The 22770-nt window shown below is 40.4% G+C and overlaps 1 protein-coding gene across 2 annotated transcripts; it reads right to left on the minus strand.

Moving 5' to 3' along the window:
* Window positions 1–591: 591 nt before the first annotated feature.
* ZNF133 (zinc finger protein 133) lies at window positions 592–21851 on the minus strand. 2 transcript variants are annotated; one of them, XM_039874420.1, is made up of 4 exons: window positions 21431–21851; window positions 6255–6381; window positions 6028–6123; window positions 592–2509 (listed from the first exon to the last, which is right to left on the minus strand). In XM_039874420.1, exons 2-4 carry the CDS (start codon window positions 6373–6375, stop codon window positions 912–914), a joined length of 1815 nt encoding a protein of 604 aa, XP_039730354.1. In that variant the 5' UTR covers window positions 6376–6381; window positions 21431–21851; the 3' UTR covers window positions 592–911. The 2 variants fall into 2 exon arrangements, with proteins under 2 accessions (XP_039730354.1, XP_039730353.1); XM_039874419.1 differs by having other exon boundaries at window positions 592–2512; window positions 21431–21850.
* Between the last annotated feature and the right edge of the window lie 919 nt (window positions 21852–22770).

A 22770-nucleotide genomic window follows, 5' to 3' on the forward strand; every position in this document is an offset into this window, starting at 1 on the left:
GGCTAAACGTCATTATATTATTGGAGGGCTGATCAGGTGGTATAACTAGGGGTGGTCTGATATGGGTGTGACTGAAGACCCAAACTCTGAGACTAAAGAATTGCTTGGTCATAGCTGCAAGACCACACCCTGAGATTTGAGTGCTGGGGACAATGTATTGTTGAGGGGGCTCCATGATGGGAGAACCAGAGACTAGAGCCGAGAAAAAGCAATAACGGTGGTTAGGGGATGATTCAGCAAAGGCAACAATAGACATTTGTGAGCTAAAAGGAGAGATGCAAGAAAGAGAACTGCCTAGAGGCCAAGGGAAGTGGGTGGTTGCAGATGAAAGTGGGCTCCAGATGAAGCCATGTTTTCTGGAAGAAACCCGAAAGATTCCCTCCCCTCACCTGAAATCACTGAACACAGTTCCTTGATTCTCTACCTATACAAGGTACCAGACTTTCCAATAAATATACTAGTGACCCAGTTCTTACATCTTCCAAGGAATTGAATTCTTGTGGAATAGTGGACTTAGGAGGAGTTCAAGATACCTGTACCACTTCTTATTCCCTATCTTTACAGACAAGTGAATGAGGTACATGGCCAAGGTTACAGATTTGTAAAGAAGCAAAGTTTATTAGAACAAAAAGCCACAAAACATGAAGACTTAGTGTAGAGAAAGTAAACTAAGTCCAATGTCCTTTGGCCACTTATGGAATGCATTTTTCTACTCCACTTCATGAAAGTGTAAAAATTTTATTTAGTTCTTGCCACCATCTTCACTTTCAAAGACCATGTAAGGGGTCAGAAGATTGCCCTGAACAGGTTTCAGAGTCAGGCTGGTATGGTGGCTTGTGGTAGAGAGCTTTCATCCTATGTCTGTTGAGGTGAGACTTCTGGCTAAAGCCCTGCCCACTTGTCTTCCATACCTAAGGCTTCTCCCCGTGGTGTGTCATCTGATGTAAGACGAGGTGTGACTTTTGGATAAAGCCTTGGCCACACTCTCTGCATACACAAGGCTTCTCTTTAGAATGTACCCATTTATGTGTAATTAAAACTGACTTATTGCTAAAGCCTAGTCCACACTGTCTGCACATATAAGGCTTCTCCCTCGAGTGTTTCCTCTTGTGCCTGATAAGACCTGCCTGGTGACTGAAGCCTCGCCCACACTCCCTGCACACATATGGCTTTTCCCCTGAGTGTGTCCTTTGGTGTGCAATGAGGTTTGACTTCTGGCTGAAGCCTCGCCCACACTCCTCACACACCATGGGCTTTTCCCCTGAGTGTGTCCTCTGGTGTCTGATGAGATTTGATTGCTGGCTGAAGCCTCGCCCACAATCCTTACACACGATGGGCTTATCCCCTGAGTGTATGTTCTGGTGCCTGTTGAGGTGTGACTTCAGACTAAAGCCTCGCTCACACACCCCACACACATAAGGCTTCTCCCCGGTATGTGTCCGCCTGTGTGAGATGAGGGTTGAATTCTGGCTAAAGCTGTGTCCACAAACTCCGCACACATAAGGCTTCTCCTTTGAGTGTGTCCTCTGGTGGTTCACAAGGGTTGTCCTCTGCCTAAAGCATCGCCCACATTCCTTGCAGGCATAAGGCTTCTCACCCGAGTGTGTTCTCTGGTGTGAGATGAGGTTCGACCTATCACTGAAGCCTAGTCCACAATCACTGCACACGATGGTCTTCTCCTCTAAGTGTGTCCTCTGGTGTCTAACGACAGCTGACTTCTGACTAAAGCCTTTCCCACATTCCCGGCACACATAGGGCTTCTCTCCCGAGTGCGTCCTCTGGTGTATGATGAGGTTTGATTTCTGACTAAAGCCTCGCCCACATTCACTGCACATATAAGGCTTTTCGCCTGAGTGTGTCCTCTCATGTATGATGAGTGTTGACTTCCGATTAAATCCTCGCCCGCACTCTCTGCACACAATAGGTTTCTCCCCTGAGTGGGCCTTCTGGTGCCTGGCAAGGCTTTTCTTTAGACTAAAGCCCTTCTCACATACCCCACACACATATGGCTTCTCCCCTGAGTGTATCCTCTGGTGACTAAGCAGGTTTGTCATCTTGCTGAAGCCCAGTCCACACTCTCCACAATTGACTGTTCCAAATCCTAAGACTTCTATCCTCTTCAACAATTTGTCTGTTTCCTCAGGATTCCCCGTCTCAGCAGGGCTGGCCTCTATTTCCACCCCTCTGATGCCATTCCTAGAGCTGACTGGCTGCCTTTGAGGTGGCTTGGAGAATGCTGTTAAAGTCCTTTTCTTTGTCTTTCCAAATGAAAGTTTGGCACTTTCTCTCTCCTGACCTTCTGCCTTTTCACTCCAGGAACTTGGATCAGAGGCTTCTTCCTGCTTCTTTTGGTCCCCTGGGCACAGATCCCCTGGCTGGACATGATTTTCTGCACATAAGCATGGGAAGATCCAGGGGGGATGATGACACAGCATGTGCTGCATGTGGAACTTATGACTGGAGAAATCCGGAAGGCAGAAAGGACAGAGGTGGAATTCTGGCTTTGGTTCTGCTGCAGAGAGAGGAGTTTGAGTCAGAACTGAGACTCAGTAGGGCAACCCAAGCAATTCTGCTGAGACTTAACTCTTTGCTCTTCAAAATGCTTAAAACTTAAGTGCTACCCAATCGAGACTTCTTTTACAAGACCTATTTTTCCAGCCGATCCCATCTTCCATTACAATCCAAAAAACCTACTTCTAAACCTATTCTATGTATCAGACTACAAAAGCATCACAGGAAGCTTCAGCTCTGTAAATAGGGCCAATACGCAACAATCTTTTCCCCCTACTGTAACCACTCACATTGATATAAACTGTGTCCACAAATATTTTCTTTGACAGACATTTAACCAAAGGACACACGTGGAAATGTTATGTCTTTATTTTCCTACAAGGACAAAGGGATAGATTGAGAGAGCAGTCATTCAGACTGGAGAACCCCTAGACTAGGAAGCAGCACAAAAGATTAGTTAAAGAGATCATGTGTGAGATGCCTGAACTAGAGTTTCCCTACTCACTTACAAATATTTATTAGAGGATTATTTTGTGCCAGAATTCCTACAAGGCAGTAGATTTTCAGTAATGGGCAACACAAACAGACTTAAAAGATGCTTCCTCCTGGTACCCCTGACCAATTTAAGCCCTGATAATTATTTTTTAATTAATCTAAATAAAAATTTCCTCAGAAATCAGTATAAAAGAAAAACTTTCTTCCTATGGTACTTTTTGCATAGGAGATGTCAACACTGAATGTATTGTTTCATCACACTGGTTCTGATCAGCTAAAGAAAATAAATGACCACAATTTGAAAACCCACGTACAGATCTCACTGGTACTACCTGAACACTCTTTCCTTGAATCATGAATTGAACTTTTAAAAACCAATTGTGTATACATCTACATTCCAGAATTATTTCATCCTATATAAAAGGCTACTGTATTTAGAAATAGGACCTTTATTTAAAGAGGTAATTAAGGTTAAAAAAGCTCAAAAGTATGAGTCCCTAATCTAATATGAGTGCTGTCCTTATAAGAGGAAGAGATAGCAGGGATGTGTATGCACAGAGAAAAGGCCACGTGAGGATATAGCAAGAGGCAGCCATCTGCAAGCCAAGGAAATCTACTGATACCCTGATTGTCCAAGAACTACAAGCCTCCAGAACTGTAAGAAAGTAAACTTCTGCTGTTATGCCACCCAGTCTATGGTATTTTGCTTTTGCAGCCCAAGCTAAGGCAGATGCTTTACTTTCTCTGCCCTGACTTTTCCTTTCACTGTAGTCAAGCACCTATGCATCTGCCCCATAGCCAGCCCCTAAGTAAGTCCTGTGAAACTTATCAGTTATTACAGTAAATGTGAAATGGTCACAGTCCCTATTATAAAAGACAACACTTGGTTTGGCATAAAATGTAATACCAGCTAAATGCTGCTGCTTAAAAGAAAAAACACCCAAATCACATTATTTTTATTTAAAAATAAACAATGAACACAGAAATGCCATACCAAAAAAAAAAAAAAAAAATATATATATATATATATATATATATACACACACAAGAAAGTGGGTGCTAAGACTAGCCAGAGAGAAAGGGAAAGTTAATAGGCTATCAAATGGAACAAAGAGAATTTTAATGTTAAAACTTCAGTAACAAATTGTCATGAATCTTTCTACCTAATGGTTCACTCAAGTGAAATGTAAGGCAAAAAACTTAGAAATAAATGGTGAATTTGATACTAATTACAATGACATTGGGAGTTTTATGACTCTTCCTAGCAGATAAAAAAGACAGAAACAACTTGAATAATAATAATTCCTATGATATATGATATATTCCCTTGATTCTAGAATAATTGTAAGGCTCTCTTTTAAATTTAATAAAACAGAGAAATAGAAAATTTCTTACAGATAAAAAGAAAACATATACTTCTCAATGCTTGAAACATTTACAAAGTTGTCAAAAGTATTTTAAAAATTAACACACACAAAATTCCTTAAACATATCTATACCTCTATCATTTAAAAATAAAGCCAAGTAGAAAGAAAAATTCTTAGAAACCCTTGCCCTACTCTCTCCAATTCTGTCCCCACCAAGGTAACCACTAGTCGTGGTAAATAACAATAGACTTCTATGTTCACATAAACATATTGGTATACAGTCTTTCACACATTTTTCTTTTTTAACAAAAACTGAACAGTATACTATATACTTTTCTGCAAGTTTTCATTTAATAATATATATCTATTGAGTATCTGAATTATTCTGTTAAAGTAGTTAAAAGAAAACTGACTCATCATTACAACACAAAAACAGAAAATCATAATAAAAGTAAATGAAAATGACAGAATTGAAAAAATACAATATCTGAAATGAAAAATGCTATGGCCAGCAGCTTAACAACATATTGGAGATGACAGACAAGACAGTAAACTTGAAGACAGATCAACTGAAATTACCCAATCTGATGAACAGAGAAAAAAGGATTTAAAAATATGACTTCATAACCTGTAGGGCAATACCAAAAGGACTAACACAAATATAAAGGGAAAGAGAGTGGAGGAGAAAAAACACATTAAGGAAGAACGTTTGAAAATTTTCCAAACTGGGCTCAAAAATCTCAGTGAACCCCAAACAGGAAAAATACAAAGAAAAGCATACCTGATTCAAACAACTAAATAATAAAAATATAAAGAAAACTTTGAAATTAGCCAGAGGGGAAAAAAGATATAAAAACAGGGTAACAATTATGGAAACAACAGCTGACTTCTCCTCAGAAATAATGGAGGCCAGAACACTGGAATAATATCTTTAAAGTGATGAAAAAATTAACCAATCTAGGTGTAATACAAATGACAACTATAGAATAAAGGATGTTGGGGTGAGGGGTAATTTGAACTGTGCAATTGAAATGTTCTTACATTTTTACATAAAGTGATAGCCAGAATAAGTAGAATAAGAAAAGTTAGAGCTGTATATCATAACCCCTTAGAGCAGGAGTTAGCAAATTTTTTCTTAAATGATCAGGTAGTAAACAGTTTCAACTTTAAGGGCTAAGGTAAAATTGAGAAAATTGTATAGGTACTTACATAACCATTTAAAAATCTAAAATCTATTCTTGGCTCATAGTTTTTTAAGAATTCCATTTCAATTTGTCAACTGGATTTTTCAGCCTTCCTCTCTCTCCTTGGGCTTGGCTTCTTTCTTTAGCTCACTCAGTTTTTTGCCCCACATTCTTGCTTGATATTTTTAAAAAATAGTAACAAGAGAAAGAAACCCATGAATGTGGAAGAAAACTGAGTGAGGTAGAGAGGGCAAAACCAGTGGGAGGAAGAAAGGCTTTTAGTGGAGGAAGACACAGTGGAAAAGCCTCACACTTGAGTGAGGATGAAGGCCTGGAAGGGCAATGCAAGCAGCAGCCCAGGAGGTGAGGAGAATGCCTGCCTTTTCGAGCACCTGAGCAATGCCACCTCTCTCCCACCCCCCAAGCTGTTTGCAGCTCTGTGCTCCACTTGCCCAGTGTTCCCCACTCACCTGGACAGGTGACTGGTAGGCATTTTCTCTCCTCTCCCCAGGTTTCTTTCCCTTGCTCCAGCTGGGTGATGAGTTTTGGTTTAGAAAATGGAATTCCTGCTCACAGGAAAGGAAAACAAGGTGGCTGCAGGTTACAGACTCAAGGGCCAAGCCAGACAGCAAGATAGCTGCTTCAAGCACAAATGCCCAGCAGCAAGAACACGAGTCCTAAGAGATGCCCGGCTTACCCAGCGAGACCAAGTTGCTGTAGTTTTCCAGCATCACTTCTCTGTACAGGGACCTCTGAGCAGGGCTCAGCAGCATCCACTCTTCCTGGGTGAAATCCACAGCCACGTCTCTGAATGCCATGTGTGCCTGTAACACAAAACACAGCCTTACTCACTGGATAGCCAGCCTTGCCCATGACTCAGGGTGGGAGACAGGGAGAAGGCTGTCCTGGGGGAGGCAGGCGAGATATTTAGATCCTGCCTTTGACTGAGACCCTGGTGCCATGTTCCAAGACCTTTAAACCTCTGTTGCCATCCAGCCAGCAGCACCTGTGAATCTATATATTCAATAATCTGCATGGGTTGTTTGGAGAATATATGCAAAAAGAGTCCCTAAATCTCAGGAACTTTAAATCTTGGCAGAGAAAAGAGGAGAAAACATATAAAAATTAAACAACGGTAAAGTATAACACACTTTTTGAGTTTTAAGAACTTAAAAGATTCAATAGTATGACCAATCAAATCAATATTGAAGCATTGGAGTGACTAAATTTAACAATAGCATAGACTAAACTACAATTCAGTCCTTCCTCTAAGTCTTATGGCCCCTCGGCCTTCTCGGGCCTGAGGGGCACAAGTGGGAGTGTTGAAGAGAATGGACCTGAATCATACTGCCTGGGTTGGGGCCCACCTCTGTCGTCAACTAGTGCCTCAGTTTCCTTGCCTGTGAAATGTGTTTAACAATAAATTTATGGCTATATACTGTGGCTACTCAGAGAAAACCTTCTTGGACACTCAAACTACAAATTCATTTCTACACCCCATTCTCATCCCCCTGACAAGTTTTACATCTTATTTCAAAATGGAGGGCACACTGGAATATAGACATCAGGAAATGTTTCATGAGACCCAGGAACTTGGTCTTAAAGGATGGCCAGGAATCACAGCAAGAGAAAAGTGCTAGGTATTCCAGATAAGGCATGTGGGAAGGAGACAAGATGCTGTGAGCAAAAGAAAAGGAGAAGCCACAGTGTGAACAGGGAGAACCACCTGGGAGGAATAAAAGGCACCTAGTTGTAAAATATAGAATAGGTAGAGTGTAGGAATCTGTAGGTTTTTTATTTTTTACTGTAAAATACACACAACAAAAATTCTATTTTTATCATTTTAAGGGTACATTTCAGTAGCATTAAGTGCATTCACATTTTTGTGTAACTATCACCACTATGCAACTCCAGAACTCATTCATCATCCCATGCTGAAATTCTGTAACCATTAAACAATAACTCCTTCCTCCTCACAAATCCTGGTAACCTCCATTTTACTTTCTATCTCTACGTCTGTGTCTATTCTATGTACTGCAAGCAAGTAGAATCATGCAGTATTTGTTATTTTGTGTCTGGCTAATTTCACAGCAAAATGTCTTTAATGTTCACTCATGTAAAAACATATACTCAGAATTTCCTTCCTTTTCTGTGTTTATGTTAATTTGTTTTCTTCCCCTAAATTTATTTTAATTAGTTTCATGTATATGGTACATTGGTTAGACATCTACATAGTTCGTAAAACGATCCTCCCAATTGCTCCTTCCCTCCTCTGACCCTCCACCTAGACAATGTATTAATGCTAACTGCATTACCTATGCTGTGCTCCCCATCCCCATGACCATCCATCGGCTACTAATTTGTACTTCTTTAACTCTTCCCCCCATTCTCCCAACCCCACAAATCCCCCTCCTCTTACCAAATTGTCCACTATATTTGTGAGTCAGTTTTTTATTAGTTTGTTCTTTTTATTCCTTAGATTCCGCATATGAGTGAAATAATATAGTGTTTATCTTTCTGTCTGACTTAAATACATTCTAGGTCCATCAAAACAATATGTTTTTCCATACCCTTCCTTTTAGTCTGTGTGTGTCTTTTAATCTGAAGTGAGTCTCTCATAGTGGTCTTGTTTTCCTTTTCATTCATCCACTCTATCTTTTAGTTGGAACATTTAATTCTTTCCAGTTGAGGTACTTATTGATAGGAATGTAGTTATTACCATTCTTTATTCCTGTTTTTGATACACGTCTTTTCTTCTTAAAGAAGTCCCTCCAACATTTCTTGTAATTCTGGCTTAGTGGTGATAAATTCCTTTAGCTTTTGTCTAGGAAGCTCTTTATCTGTCCTTCAACTCTAAATGACAGCTTTGCTGGATAAAGTATTCTTGGTTGTAGATCCTGGGTCTTCATCCCGTCAAATATTTTTTTGCCAAGTCCCTCTGTCCTGCATAGTTTCTTTTGAGAAATCAGCTGCCAGTCTTATGAGTTTTCCCTTATAAGTAACCATCTGTTTTTCTCTTGCTGCTTTTAATATTCTTTCTTTGTCTTTAACCTTTGGCATTTTAATTATGACGTGTCTTGGTGTGGGCCTTGTTAGATCCCTGATTTTTGGAATTCTTTGAGCTTCCTGGGGTTTTATGTCCATTTCCTTCACCAGGTTAGGGAAATTTTCCATCATTATTTCTTCAAATAGCTGTTCAACATCTGATTTTCTTCAGTTATGCCTATCAGACGGATATTTGGACCCTTAATCATGTCCCATATGCTCCTTAAATTATTTTTATAGTCTTGGCATCTCATCTCTTGCCATTCTGAATGTGTTCTTGGCTTTCCCATCCTCTAGATAGGACATTTGATCCTCTTCTTTATCCACTTTGTTTATTCCATTTAATATACTTCTCATCTCAGATAATGTGTTCTTCATTTCAGACTGGTTTCCTTTTATAATTTCCATTTCAATTTTGAATTTATCTACACTTCATGTTTTTTTTATCTCTTTGTTGAAGTTCTCACTGAATTCATCTACATTTCCCATAATTCATTGAGCATCTTTATGGCCAGTGTTTTGAACTCTGCATCTGTTAGATTACTTGACTCCATTATATCTGGATCTCTGTTCTGTTCTCTCACATGGTTTGTTTCTTTGTCTTCCCATTTTGGCTATCTTTCTGTGTCTGTTTCTATGTATTAAGCAAAGTTCCTAAGTCTCCTGGTCTTATTAGTGTGGATTTGTGAAGTAGGTGTCCAGTGGCACATCCTGAGAGGGGTTCAGCTACAGGCCAAATTTAGCCCAAGCCTCTATCCCTCCAAGACCACCTGTTAAGATGCAGCAAGCAATCCACAAACGCTGTGCTCATAGTTACCTCAAAAGGCCACATCAGAAACTGAGGCCAGCTGTCTCCAGTGTGAGTCTAGATGCTGCTCAGCAAGGAGCACCTGACTCTATGAGGATACTCCTGGATATGGCTTGGGTGGGGCCGTGAGTTAGGGGAGGCAGGTTTCAGAGAATCTTCTGGGTAGAGTGACCTCTGTTATCCAGTTTGATGATGTCAGGGCTATGGCTGCGCTGTGTCCGGCACACTGGCAAGGGGGAGGGCTCAACAGGGAACAATGGATACCACCGGCACTTCTGTACGGAGCGTATCTTGCCTTGGCCCTCATTCCGACAATGTCTCCCTGTAAGTCCCTGGTGTCCCCTGTGCACAGCCAAATCAGCACTGGTGCTCAGAGTGAGTAGGTCCCTCACTGAGGATATCTGCTTGTGGACACAGCCCCTTTAAGAGGCGTCTGCTGCTGCCGCAGCCTCCGTCTCACTCAGCCACTGGACCCCGGGCAGCCCCGTGTCCTCACCCCATCCTACCTTCTGCCATTGCAGGGTGCTTTCTTGGATTTCTCCCTAGTTGTATGGCTTGTTCCTCTAGATCCCAGGTGATTTTTCCTTGCTGCTGCTCCTTGTTTCTGTCACAACTTTGATTTGGTCACCAGAGAAATGAACGGAGCCTCTATCATCTACACCATTTTTTTCCTCCACCCAGAATTTCCTTCCTTTTAAAGGCTAAAAAATATTCAATTGTATGTATATAGCATTCATCCATCAATGGGCACTTTGTATGCACCTACTGTAAATAATACTAGCATGCAAATTTGTGTATAATTATCTATTTGAATCCCTGCTTTCAATTCTTTTGGGCATATACCCAGAGTGGAACTGCTAGATCAAATAGTAATTTTACATTTTTTTTTTCCAGTATCTACTGTACTGTTTTCCAGAGACTGGACCATTTTACATCCCCACCAGCAATGCAAAAGTCTTCTAATTTCTCCATATCTCGCCAACACTTGTTGCTTTTTTTTGATAACAGCCATACTAATGGATGTAAAGTAGTAGTATCTCACTGTGGTTTTTATTTGCATTTCCTTAATGTTTAGTGATGGTTAGCATATTTTCATGTACTTACTGGCCATCTATAAATCTTCTCTCCAAAAAGGTCTATTCAAGTTCTTTGTCCATTTTTAAACTGGGTGTTCGGATTTTCTGTTGTTGAATTATAGGAGTTCTTTATACATTCTTGATATTAATCACTTATCAGAAAAGTAATATGCAAATATATTCTCTATCTTTAATGCACAAAAGGTTTTAATTTTTTTTAAAACCTTTTAAAAGGTTTAAAAAACCTTTTAAAAATAAACTTATTTTTTCTTTTGTTGTCTGGGCTTTATTTTTTCTTTTGTTGTCTGGGCTTTTGGTGTAATATCTAAGAAATCATCACTAAATCCACCTTCATGGAGTTTTCCCCTATGTTTTTATAGTTTTATACATCCTCTAACAGTTTTATAGTTTTAGCTCTTATCTGTTTAGGTCTGTGATCCATTTGAGCTAATTTTTGTATATGGTGTTAGGTAACGGTCTAACTAACATCCTTTTGCATCACATATACAGTTTTACCAGCAATATCTATTAAACAGACTGTCTTTTCCACATTGAATGTTCTTGGTACTCTTGTCAGAAATCCTCTGACCATTACACTCATGGACATGGCCCCTTTAAGAGGTGCCTGCCGCTGCCACTGTAATTCTGTCTTGATAGGTTTTTGTTTCTAAGACATTGTCCATTTCATCAAGGTTATCCTATCTGTTGGTGTACAAAAGTTCATAATACTCATAATCCTTTTCATTTTTGTAGAATCAGTAGTAATGTTGCCACTTTCATTTCTGATGTTAGTAGTTTGAGTCTTCTTATTCTCTTAGTCAAGCTAGCTAAAGGTTTCGTTGATTTTGGTAAACTTTTCAAAGAACCAACTCTTAATTTTATTGATTTTCTCTTCTGAACATGCTTGAAACTTTTCCACTAATAAAATATTATTTAAAAATTCTTAAACTACCGAAAAACAGATGCAATAAGTATGGTAAAATATTAAGAAGTGTTAAATCAAGATAATGCATATAAGGATGTTCATTATGCGCTACTTTATTTTTGAGATTCGTCATTAAAGTCAAAAGTATACAATTTTTCATTGGGTAGCCAGGACAGAGGAAACACTGCATTGAGAACAAAACCAGTAAAACCTAAAGTAATAACCAAGGGGAAAAAAATAACCAGAAGAATGAATTAACAGTTTTGAAATAATGAATCATGACAACTCAATTTAGATGAAAAGGTCTTGAAGAAATAAAACAAAACTACAAATTATTCATAAGAGAAGTCAAAAGATTTCTCAAGAAATTTATTTTTGTGGTTTAATTTCATTATATTTAAGTATACATGTAATTAACATGTTTGTTAGTGTTATAAAGAATTCAGAGCAATCAGAAGATTACGAAGTAAAAAGTTTAGCTCTCTTTCTGGACTCTGCTCCAAGACCACCCACTTCCCCAAGATAATTGCTGTTAACTGTTTCATGACTATTCTCTGATTTATACCTTTCTCTCTTCATTTTCATTCATATTTATGTACATGTGCAAGTAACATTATTTCTCCATAAATAAAAACCATCTGTATTGTTCTTATTTTCCTTTAATATCTTGGAGCTATCTGTACACTGGTACTCATAGACCTAACTCCACTGTCTTTCATAACTGTCATACTGTTTCCATCAGCAGACCACATTATTTTAAACACAGTATTCCTCTGTCAATTGACAGATTGTAGTGTTTGTCACCAACAAGGTTACAAGCATTACCTTTTTGTACACGTCAGTATTTTTGTATGAGTGATAAAGGAGTGAAATTACTGGGCTTAATATTGAACACATGTTTATACTGCCAAATTGCCTTCCAAAGGTATACCAATTCACAATCCCAATAACCACGTATGAAAGTGTCCCTTTCCACACTTCTAATAACACACGATTCCATCAATTTTTTAAAAAATTACCAATGTATCAGGTTAAAAAGAAAAACCAACTTATTGTTTTCACTTGCCTTCAACTCCAGAAAGTATGAAAAAAACAAAAAGAGAAACTGAAGAAAACAAAAGAATATTTTTAAAAAGAACAATAGTCAATTAAAAACCAGCAGCATTAATTCTGATACTGACAGAAGAGCTTGTATCAAACTCACTCTCTTACTAATAACTATAAACCCTAATCAAAATATAAAAAGCAACTATCTGAAGATATTGCAACCCAAAGCAGTCACAAACTGGAAGGGTTATAACTTTTCAAAGAAGGGACGCACATTGGGTGAGACCTGTCTCTAACTGGCTTTTCATCTGAGGGCACTCCCCAGTCCATGTGGCACAAGGGGAGCAGACCAAGAGTCTGAGGCTTCTAGACTTCCTTGAAACTGTATGGTAAAATCCTAGAAAAGTGGGAGCAACAAAGGATGGAGCCCTAAATCTGCATTTAATTGCCTCTTAAAGTCTGGTTGAATACTTTGAATACATAAGGCAAGACAACAAGGAGCTCAAGTGGATAATAACATCTGTGTAGATTTCAGCTACTGTTCACCACAGGAGAGATCAATTTTAGAGTTAGAGTCCAATTGAGTAAGAGAAGATTGCTAAATACCTTAGTTAAGTTTCTACTGAGACATAAGTAAAATATACAAAACATACATTCTTTCAGTATTACTAGATAGAGAATGTGCTAACTGCAAATTACCTATAAATAATTAACCTATAAAAAAACAAAAAGGAAAAAAATCATTAAATCAGTAAGCCATCTCCCACACTTCCTATATTAAGCCATTGGGGAGTAGTAGAGCAGCTTGGGGGTGAGGAGACTACATGAACAACAGAAGAGAGGCACTAACAGCAGGTTTAAAGTTGATTGAAAACAACCATGAGAAAAGAAAGGTCACCGTATGTAAGAAAATACTGAAAAGGTGTTCTACTACAGAGAAGGGACTTAAAAATGTAGGCAGAATGAGACTAGGAAGTCCTGGAAAGGTAAGGCTCCAGGGGAAAAGGGGATAAGCAAGGAAAGGCATCCCTCAGAGACTGCTACATAAAGGGAAAAAGAAGCAAGAAGGGGGAATTCAGAGTCTTGTAAAACAAGAGTATTTAAAAACTTAAAAATTAGAGAACACATAATCTCTCCTCCCGCTGCAATCCAGCAAAGAAACCATACTTGCTACACTGACAGAAGAGTTTTCTTGAACTAGAAAATTTCAAAAACACTAGAATCTGACAGTTGTCTACAGAAATACAAGTACAGTCTTCATCTACAGAAAACCAAAACAGAAAAACGAGAATCCAAAATTCAGCTAAAGAAAATTCTACCAAAATTTTTAGAAATGTGACATGGAAAAAGCCATAAGAAAATACCCCAAGCTAAATTAAATATCCTCAAACATTTGGGGATATGAGTAATCATCTTGAATCAAAAATTAAAATCTGTAACTATGTGAGGTGATGGATGTTAACTACACTTATTGTGGTAATCATTTCATAATATATACATGTATCAAAACATTACGTTGTATACCTTAAACTAATACAATGTTATATGTCAACTAGATCTCAATAAGACTGGAAACAAAATTCAAAAGCTAAGAACAGAAATGGACACAAAAAGAGACAATATTACATTAGAAATAAGACTAAATTAAAAGACCCCAAGAAAGAATAGACTGAAATGAAAACATGCCAGCACTGATAAAAAAGAAAACCACTTAACAAAATAAAAATGAAGTAAAAAGTAGAAATAAAGTAATAAAAGTAGCGAGTAGAAAACAGGCAAAAAAAAAAAATCATTTGTATAAATTGTAGTTCCTGAAAGAAAAAAGGGGAGGGGAGAGACAGAACTTATATTTAAAACTACAATCCAAGAAAACTTTTCAAAAAGTAGATGACCTGAATCTAAATATGAATGGGCCTAGAGAGTACCCAGGAAAAGTTGACTCACAACCACCAATTTCAAGACCTCTTCTAAAAAAACTACCAGACTTTGAAGAACAACAAAAATCCTAAGTGTTATCAAAATCATCATTCAACCCTGTGTATTGCTGGTAGGAATGTACGATGGGGCAGCCACTATGGAAACCGGTATAATGATTTCTCAAAAAATTAAAAATAAAATTATCATACAATGTAACAATTCTACTTCTGGGTATATCCTCGAAAGAATTGAAAGCAGGAACTCGAACATATTTGTACACTCATATTTATAGCAGCATTATCCACAATAGCTAAACCACAGAAGCAATCCAAGTATCCATTAACAGATGAATGGATAAACAAAATGTGGTGTGTGTGTGTGTGTGTGTGTGTGTGTGTGTGTGTATACACACACACACAATGGGACACTGTTTAGCCTTAAAAAGGAAATTCTGACACATGCTTCATGTGTCACGGATGAATTATGCTAAGTGAAATAAACCAGACACAAAAGGACAAATGTTGTATTATCCCACTTATATGAGGTACCTAGAGTAATCAAATTCATAGACAGAAAGTAGAATGATGATTGAGAGGGGCTGGGGGAAGGGGAAATATGGAGTTAATGTTAAATGAGTACTGAATTTCAGTTAGAAAAGACAAAAAAAGTTCTGGAGATGGAAAGAGGGGATAGTTGTACAACAATAGGCTGTACTTAGTGCTACTAAACTATATACTTAAAATGGTTAAAATAGTAATTTTTATGTTATATACACCACAAAAAAATCCATGGCAAAAAAAATCATCATTCAAAGCAAGGCAAAATGTAGCTACTTTTACAAGAAACTTAAGAGATTATGAATGAAAGATTTTATATCCATCCAAAGAACTCTTCAAGCAAGACTATAACAAAAGCTTTACACATGTAAGAGCTCAAGGAATTCTATAATCATGAGCTCTTTATGGGGAATCTACTAGAAGATAAATATTAAACATAAGACATGATAGGGGAAATTTCAGTTAAAAGACAGTGTAAATTACATTTACTCTATGTAATTGTAGATCCAGCACTAAATGGTGGGGAAGAGAAGAAGAAAAATATATATTAATGGTATATGACTGTCTGTCCTGATAAAGTAGAAATGGGGAAAAAGGGAAGAGGAAAATAGAAAAAGTACACTGTTGCATAGGCAATAGGTGGGAGTTAAAGGGAAAATACAAAATGAAGTTATAGAATTTCCAAAAAATAATGAAAACACTATAGATGGGATTCATTAAAAATAGGTGAGAAAAATTATAGCCTTAGACACTTTATTAAAAATAAAAGTAGAAATTAATCATCAGAAAAAGAGTCTATCTTCCCTATCATCCTCGTGTCTACTCAAGCACCACAACTCCTTTCCTACCTGTCCTATCATATCAATCACCGCAGCCAACTGATTCCACCTCTGAGAACTCTCTCAATTCCTCCGCACCACCACATCAGCTAAGAGACAAGGTCAGTAGCAACAGTCCCTCCTGACAGAGTCTCTGGAGACTATCTCCCAATATCCCATTTGGCCTCATTCATTGCTCCCAGAATAGCATTATATACACCTGGTTAAATTATTCCCTCATTTGGTAAATATTTATTAACCTCCAACTGTGTAAAACAAGCTCTATTTTAGAGGATACAGAAGTCACAAAGACAAAACATCTGTCCTCACTGACATTAAAGTCTAGGGCAGTGGTCCCCAACCTTTTTGGCACTAGGGACACGAACTCCTATGAGAATCTAACACCTGATGATCTGAGGTAGAGGTGAGGCAGTCATGCTAGTGCTGGGGAGCGACTGCAAATACAGATGAAGCTTTGCTCACTGGACCACCGCTCACATCCTGCTGTGTGGCCCGGAAGATGGACATATTAATAAAACACCCAGTACATTAGAAAGTGATGAGTGAGATGAAGAGAAACATAGCAGGAAGGCAAAAAGAAGTAACAGAAGTGGGGTAGGTTTTGGAATTTTAAATAGTGGTTAGGGAAGGCCTTGCTGAGAAGGTGACCAAGTAAAAATCTGAATGATATGAGGGAATAAGCCAAGTGAATAACTTTGAAAAGAGCATCAGAGGCAAGAGAACAGTCAAGCCCTGGCATGGTTAATGTACAGAGACAGTTCACTGAAGCTGAGTGGTAGAAATGTGTTCAAGTGTAAATGTGGGGGGAGATCCTACCCAGCCTTGTAAGATACTGGTTTTGACTTTGAGATGAGAAGCCACTGGAGGGTTTTGAGCAAATGCATGACATGATTTGAGTGACATTTTAAAACATCACTCTGGTTGTTGTACTGATTAATATACCTTGGGGGGAAAGGGAGAAGCAAACAGACCACTCAAAGGCTATCTCAACCAGGTAAGATGGTGGCCTGGACCATGGTGGAAGCAGCAGAAGTTGCAGACTATTAGAGTCCAGATTTGCTTTTTGGCGATATAAGAGCAAGAAAATGTCAAGGATGACTCCAAAGGTTTCAGCCTGGGCAATCTGAAGGAAGGAGTTGCCATGTCTCTGTTCCTTGTCAGAGCTAAACTCCTTGAAAGAACTGTCTACATTCCACTAGGGTAGAGGAAGTTTGGGGGAGCTGATCAGACTTTGTTGTTGGTCTCCTCACGGGTGGGATGCTGAAGAGATATTCAAGAGGAAATGTGAAGTAGAGAGTAGGAGATTAGAATTTGGAGTTGAAGGTAGAGATCTAGGCTGAACCGCAAAGAGATGGCATTTAAGGCCGTGAGAGTGGGCAGGGCCACCAAGGAGAGAGTGTGGTTGGAGAAGATGAGAGGTCTAAGAACAGAACCAGGGCCTTTGACAGTGGGTGTTTGGGAGAAGAGAAGCCAGCAAAGGAGAAGGGGAGGAGTTGCCTAAGAGGTAAGAGGAAAACCTGGAAGCCAAGAGCAACCATGTGAGAGGATATTTTAAGAAGAAGGAAATATGCAACTACATAAAATGTCTCTGAGAACTGACTGTGGCATTTAGCTACAGGGAAGTCATTGGTGACCTTGATAGGAATATTTTTTAGTGGGTAGAACTAAAAACACCTCATTGCAATATTTAAAATATGATGAAAGGATAGAAATGGAGACAGCAAGTTCAGACAATTCTTTCAAGGAATTTGGCTCTAAAGGGAAAGACAAAGGGCAACAGCTAGAGGAGAAAGTCTTGGTCACTGCTCTGCTCAAAACACTTGAGTAGGTCCCTCCTACCCTCAGATCAAGTCCACACTCACCACTTGTCATTTAGGGCTCACTCTAATAATGCCCAACCCACACCTTTCCAATCAGACTCTCAATGTGAACTTCCCTCCTAGCCAGCAAGGACGAGTCATGTCTTCACACTACATCGTCCACCAAGTCTAGCTAGGTGCCAGGTACTGTATCAATGGCCCAAGAGGAGCAAGATGAGGTGCCCAACCCTTAAACAACCACTTCACAGTCCAGTGGGACAGTCAGACAGTCATGATGCAGACTGAGAGCCCTGGAGTCCTGATATAGCAAGTGTTCTGCGGCTGACAGGGAGACAGGGAATACTGCCTGGGAAAATACAGGAAGCTCTACAGTGGGATCACATCTGAGCTAAATCAACAGATACCAAAGCAGATGGGATGGAGAAATAAAAGCATACAATGGAATATATTTTTGTAAGGCTGTGTCTGACAACGGTGGGTAGTAGGGGAAGAAACTGAAAAGGTGACTTGGAGAAGTCAGAATAATAATAATCCTAATTAACAATTATTTAGTATTTCCTATGTACCGAGTGCTCTAACCTCATCTCAAGTGTTATCACACCCAACATCCCTATGAGGTGGACACCACTGATAACCTCCATTTAACATATGAGAAAAGAAGGCTCAGAGAAATCATATAACATGCTAATGGCTGCACAGCTAGAATACGGTGAAGCTAAGATTTGAACCCAGGCAGTCTGACTTTGCAGTTTAAACAGAAGCAAACAGATAATGAGAAAGTTCTCTTTCTAGCAGGTTAAATGGCAAGTCAGTACTGTCATGCTGCATAACGATGTTTTGGTCAATAACAGACCACATATACAATGGTGGTCCCATTAGATTATAATGAAGCTGAAAAATTCCTCTTGTCTAGTTACACTGTCATAGCACAATGCATTGCTCACACATTTATAGAGATGCTGGTAAAAAACAAACCTATTGCACTGCCAGTCATATAAAAGTATAGCACATACAATTATGCACAATACATACACTTGATAATGATAATAAACAACCATGTTACTGGTTTATGTAAAAAAAAGTTTGCTGTAGACCAGTATGCTATGTTATGCCAGAAGCAGCCTCATATCTCTCATGCTTACAGCATCTAGATTGCATCATTTCCTCTTGTGTTTGATTTAATCTTGGGTTGTTCTATAAATTTAGTGTAGCCTAAGTGTAGAGTGTTAAAAAAGTCTACAGTAATGTACAGTCACGTCCTAGGCCTTCACATTCACTCACCACTCACTCACTGACTCACCCAGAGCAATTTCCAGTCCCATAAGCTCCATTCGTGGTCAGTGCCTATACAGGTACACCTCTTTTTATCTTTTATAACATATTTTTACTGTATCTTTTCTATGTTTAGATACACAAATACAATTGCGTTACACCTGCCTAGAGTATTCAGCACAGTAACACAGCTAGCCTAGGAGCAACAGGCTATATCATATGACCCAGGTGTGCAGTAGGTTATACCACCTAGGTTTGTGTAAGTGCACTCTATCTATGGTGTTTGCACCATGACAACATCACCTAACAACACATTTCTCAGGGTGTATCCCTGTCATTAAGCAGCATTTATGTTTACACCTTAGAAGACCAACTCAAAAGATGTGGGGAAAGAAGAACTCGAAGGTGGAGAAGAGACAGGAAGCTAGGGTGATGCAGGTGTGGAAACAAAGGAATCACGAGGTACTGCATAGGTGGAATTGAGAGGATACAATAGCCAACCAAATGGGAGGTAGGTATGGAAAAAAGAAAGAGGCAAAGAAAACTCAAGAGACCCAGCTTGTTCCACGAGTAGCAGTTGCAGCTGTTAACCAGGACTGGCAAGATAAGAAGAAATGGGAGGAAAGAGAGGCAGAGACAAGGAAAACCACCATGGTGAATGTCTTCCTCTCCTACCTCTGATGAGGGCTGTTCCAACTGACCAAAAAAAAAAAATTTTTTTTTTTGTAAATGATTGGACAAGAAAATATTAATTTGCTAGGTATAACAATGAAATTGTAGTTCTGTTAAAATAAGACGTCCTTATGTGTTAGAGATGCCTACTGAAGTATTTAAAAGTGAAATGCTATCACAAGGATTTGCTACAAACTAGTAAGGAAAAGAGTAAGTGACAGCACTGCATGGAACAAGAACAGAATGTTGATAACTTCTCAAGTAGACAAGCACTGCAAGTAAGCAGCCTGAGCTAATGCTGAGAAAAGAAATACTAGGGCAAGGATGGAGGGGTCATGAATGAGGACACCAGGAATGAAGAACAGTCCCCATGAAAATCTTCACCCTTAAAACAGGCCTTGTTTCCTGGGGAAACCAGCTGGGGCTCTAATCACTGAGGGGACATCGTAGGGCACAAGATGTCAAAGTTGAGGAAAGGAAACCCACCAGTGGTTCAGCATACAAAAGGTAAGTGGTTCCTACCTGAAGCTGGGCTGTCAGGGGCCCAGGAATCCTCCCTTTCCCTACTAGGCAGTCCTCTTTGGGCAAGCAGGAGTCATAGGTAGGGCCGAACAAGAACAAAAGGTTCAAGAGAGTCACTGGAAATCCTAAAGTTTCAGCAGGGTAGGGCCTTCTCTTCCTTTAAGGCAACAGAAATGGACCAACCACAAAAGAAAAGACTGTAGGCAGCTTGCTGGGAACAGAACTGATATGCAGACTGTGAACACTGCCTGCACAGACACGCTACCGATGCTGACCCTGAGCTCTTAATAAGGAAAGTTAATACCTACCTGACACTCAGTATATACCTACCTGACACTCAGTATATACCATACAGAGACTGTCCCAGGCACTGTATGAGTTTTACCGCTTTCTACTCTCACAACCCAATAAGTATAATTTATTATCTTCATTTTACAGATAAGAAAATTGAGGCGCAGTTAGGTCAGTCTTCTGACCCAGGGGACATAACTATAATTGACAGAGCATGGATGAAATATGCTTTGGAGGCCATGCTCTTAAACAGGGCAGTGATGGTGAACCACTGTGGGTTATGAGGATTCTCAGTATACCATTTTGAAATGAATAAAAAGTGGTCATGAGGTGACAAGCACTGAATTTGGGTGATGGGTCTATGGAGTTCTACTTTCTGTCTGAAATTTCTCGTAATAAAAAGTTAAAAGTGAAACTTAAAATCCCAAAGCATGGCCACACCAGAGATGTGGGAATCCATGATGCTTGTGGTGACAGTCCCCGGGACCTTTGAATAGCTTGCCAATTGCCCGAGCTCTTACTCCAAGGCTCGATCCCAGAGGCGACCTGCCAAATCGAGACCCTTAGATAACGCCAAAATGGCCACTCCCAACACCTAGTCCAGGCGAGGCACATTTGGCCATGCAAGCCCGCTCCTCGCCCCGCCTCAGCACATCGGAGGAGTAGCTGGGCCCTAAGTAAGACTATCAGCCCCCATCCACCAAAACCCCAGACACATGGACCCATGGGTGGACCCCACTCCACCACCTGGGAAATATCAGGCTCCCCAAAACCTACTTACTCAACGCCTCAAAACTGTGGCGTGAGCGACTCCCTCTCCCCAAATCGCTCTTTCGACCCAAACTACATGTCCCAAACCACAGGAATCCTAGGACGAAAGGCAGGAGCCCAGCACCCATCATTACTGGGTTTCACAGCTGAGCTTCACCCACGTCCCTCGGAAATCTGCGCCCACACCCCCAAATAAGACATCCAAGAGAACACGGCCTGAGCCACGACAACGCGTCCCCACCACTACCTCCGCTCTTCATCATCTGCACTATTCCCAGCCTCAGCCCACAGACTACCCTTTCAGGACCTACCTTTCTGCGCAAGGAAGTACACGGGTGCGGCAAAGGTCCCGCGGGAGTCTCACCAGTGCCACTAAAGAACAAGGGGTCACTTCAGCCACCAGCTGGGGAATCTTCTCCGGCAGCAGGCTGAGACTACACTACCCAGAATCCTCTACCTGGAGCGGGGAGTACACCTCCCAGGATATTCGGCGCGCCCAGAAGTGCGCTGGCGGCCAGCAGCTCCCATTGGCTTCCAAGGCTGCCGTTTCTGGGTGACGTTCCCGGTCACTGGCTAATGGCCACTGTGGCACTTGGATTCTCCCTTTTTTCTTTTCTTGAAACCACGTTCACAAAACATGTAGACGGCCCTAGGTGAAGCTCTCTGCTGTGCTATGTCCCCTTGTCTAACACCTTTGCCTCAAAGACCACACTCTCCGGAGACGCCTGCAGTAACTTCCGCATCCGGTGTCAGGCCCGCCCTCAGCGTGCGGACGTGACGTCATCTTCCCAACAAGGGATTTGCTGTTCTGATCCTGGGTTTGACATGGTTTGGCTTCCGAGCGGCAGTCAAGATTTCCAGCTCCTGCCGTGGGTTACAAAACTGTGCCCGGTGTTCTCTGAGCGCATGGCAGGCGTGGTCTCGTCCAGCTCACAAACCCTGATCGAAGCTGGGAGCGGTACATCATTCTTCGCGGGATCTCGTCAGTGCAAGGTTGACCCGGATTCTGAGCGCACGTTCTCAAACTGAACATCCTATTGCGAGTACCCTGAGACCTTTTTCCTCTATTGTAGTACACAGAATTATGGGCAAACTCGTTCATCTTTTGAGGGGAAAGGAACCTCATTCTTGGACGAGAATTTTCGAAAATTCTTTCTTAGCTCCCGAAGGATGAATCTGTTCTCTTCTCTTGCCTCTATTTTCTTCTTTTGACCCTAGGCTTCCTTGGCTGTCGGCTTGGCTGTCTGGGTCTTTTTTCGGTGCTGTGGTCGAGGACAGGGCTACGCTGTTGCCGTCTGGAACACAACTGGGGAGCGGGAGAGCAAGCTGCACTTCACTTGTGGAAGGGAATTTGCATCCCGGCACCCTCTCAATTCTCTTCATTTAGGTATGCTTTCTGAAACTTGTAAGACCAAGAAAGTGCCCACGTGGCCTAGAGAGCCAGGAAGAGACGAGAATTTTCGAAAATTCTTTCTTAGCTCCCGAAGGATGAATCTGTTCTCTTCTCTTGCCTCTATTTTCTTCTTTTGACTCTAGGCTTCCTTGTTCCTAGTGAATTCAGTTCAGCTCTGGTCCCGGATAAGTGAGAACCCTCTCTTGACCTCTCTCTCAGCCCCACCTGTAACTCAGTCATTCACCTAGAAAGTAGTTA

The sequence above is a fragment of the Pteropus medius genome, unplaced genomic scaffold (genome assembly GCF_902729225.1).
Source record: "Pteropus medius unplaced genomic scaffold, Ma_sr-lr_union100, whole genome shotgun sequence".
NCBI lineage: Eukaryota > Metazoa > Chordata > Mammalia > Chiroptera > Pteropodidae > Pteropus > Pteropus medius.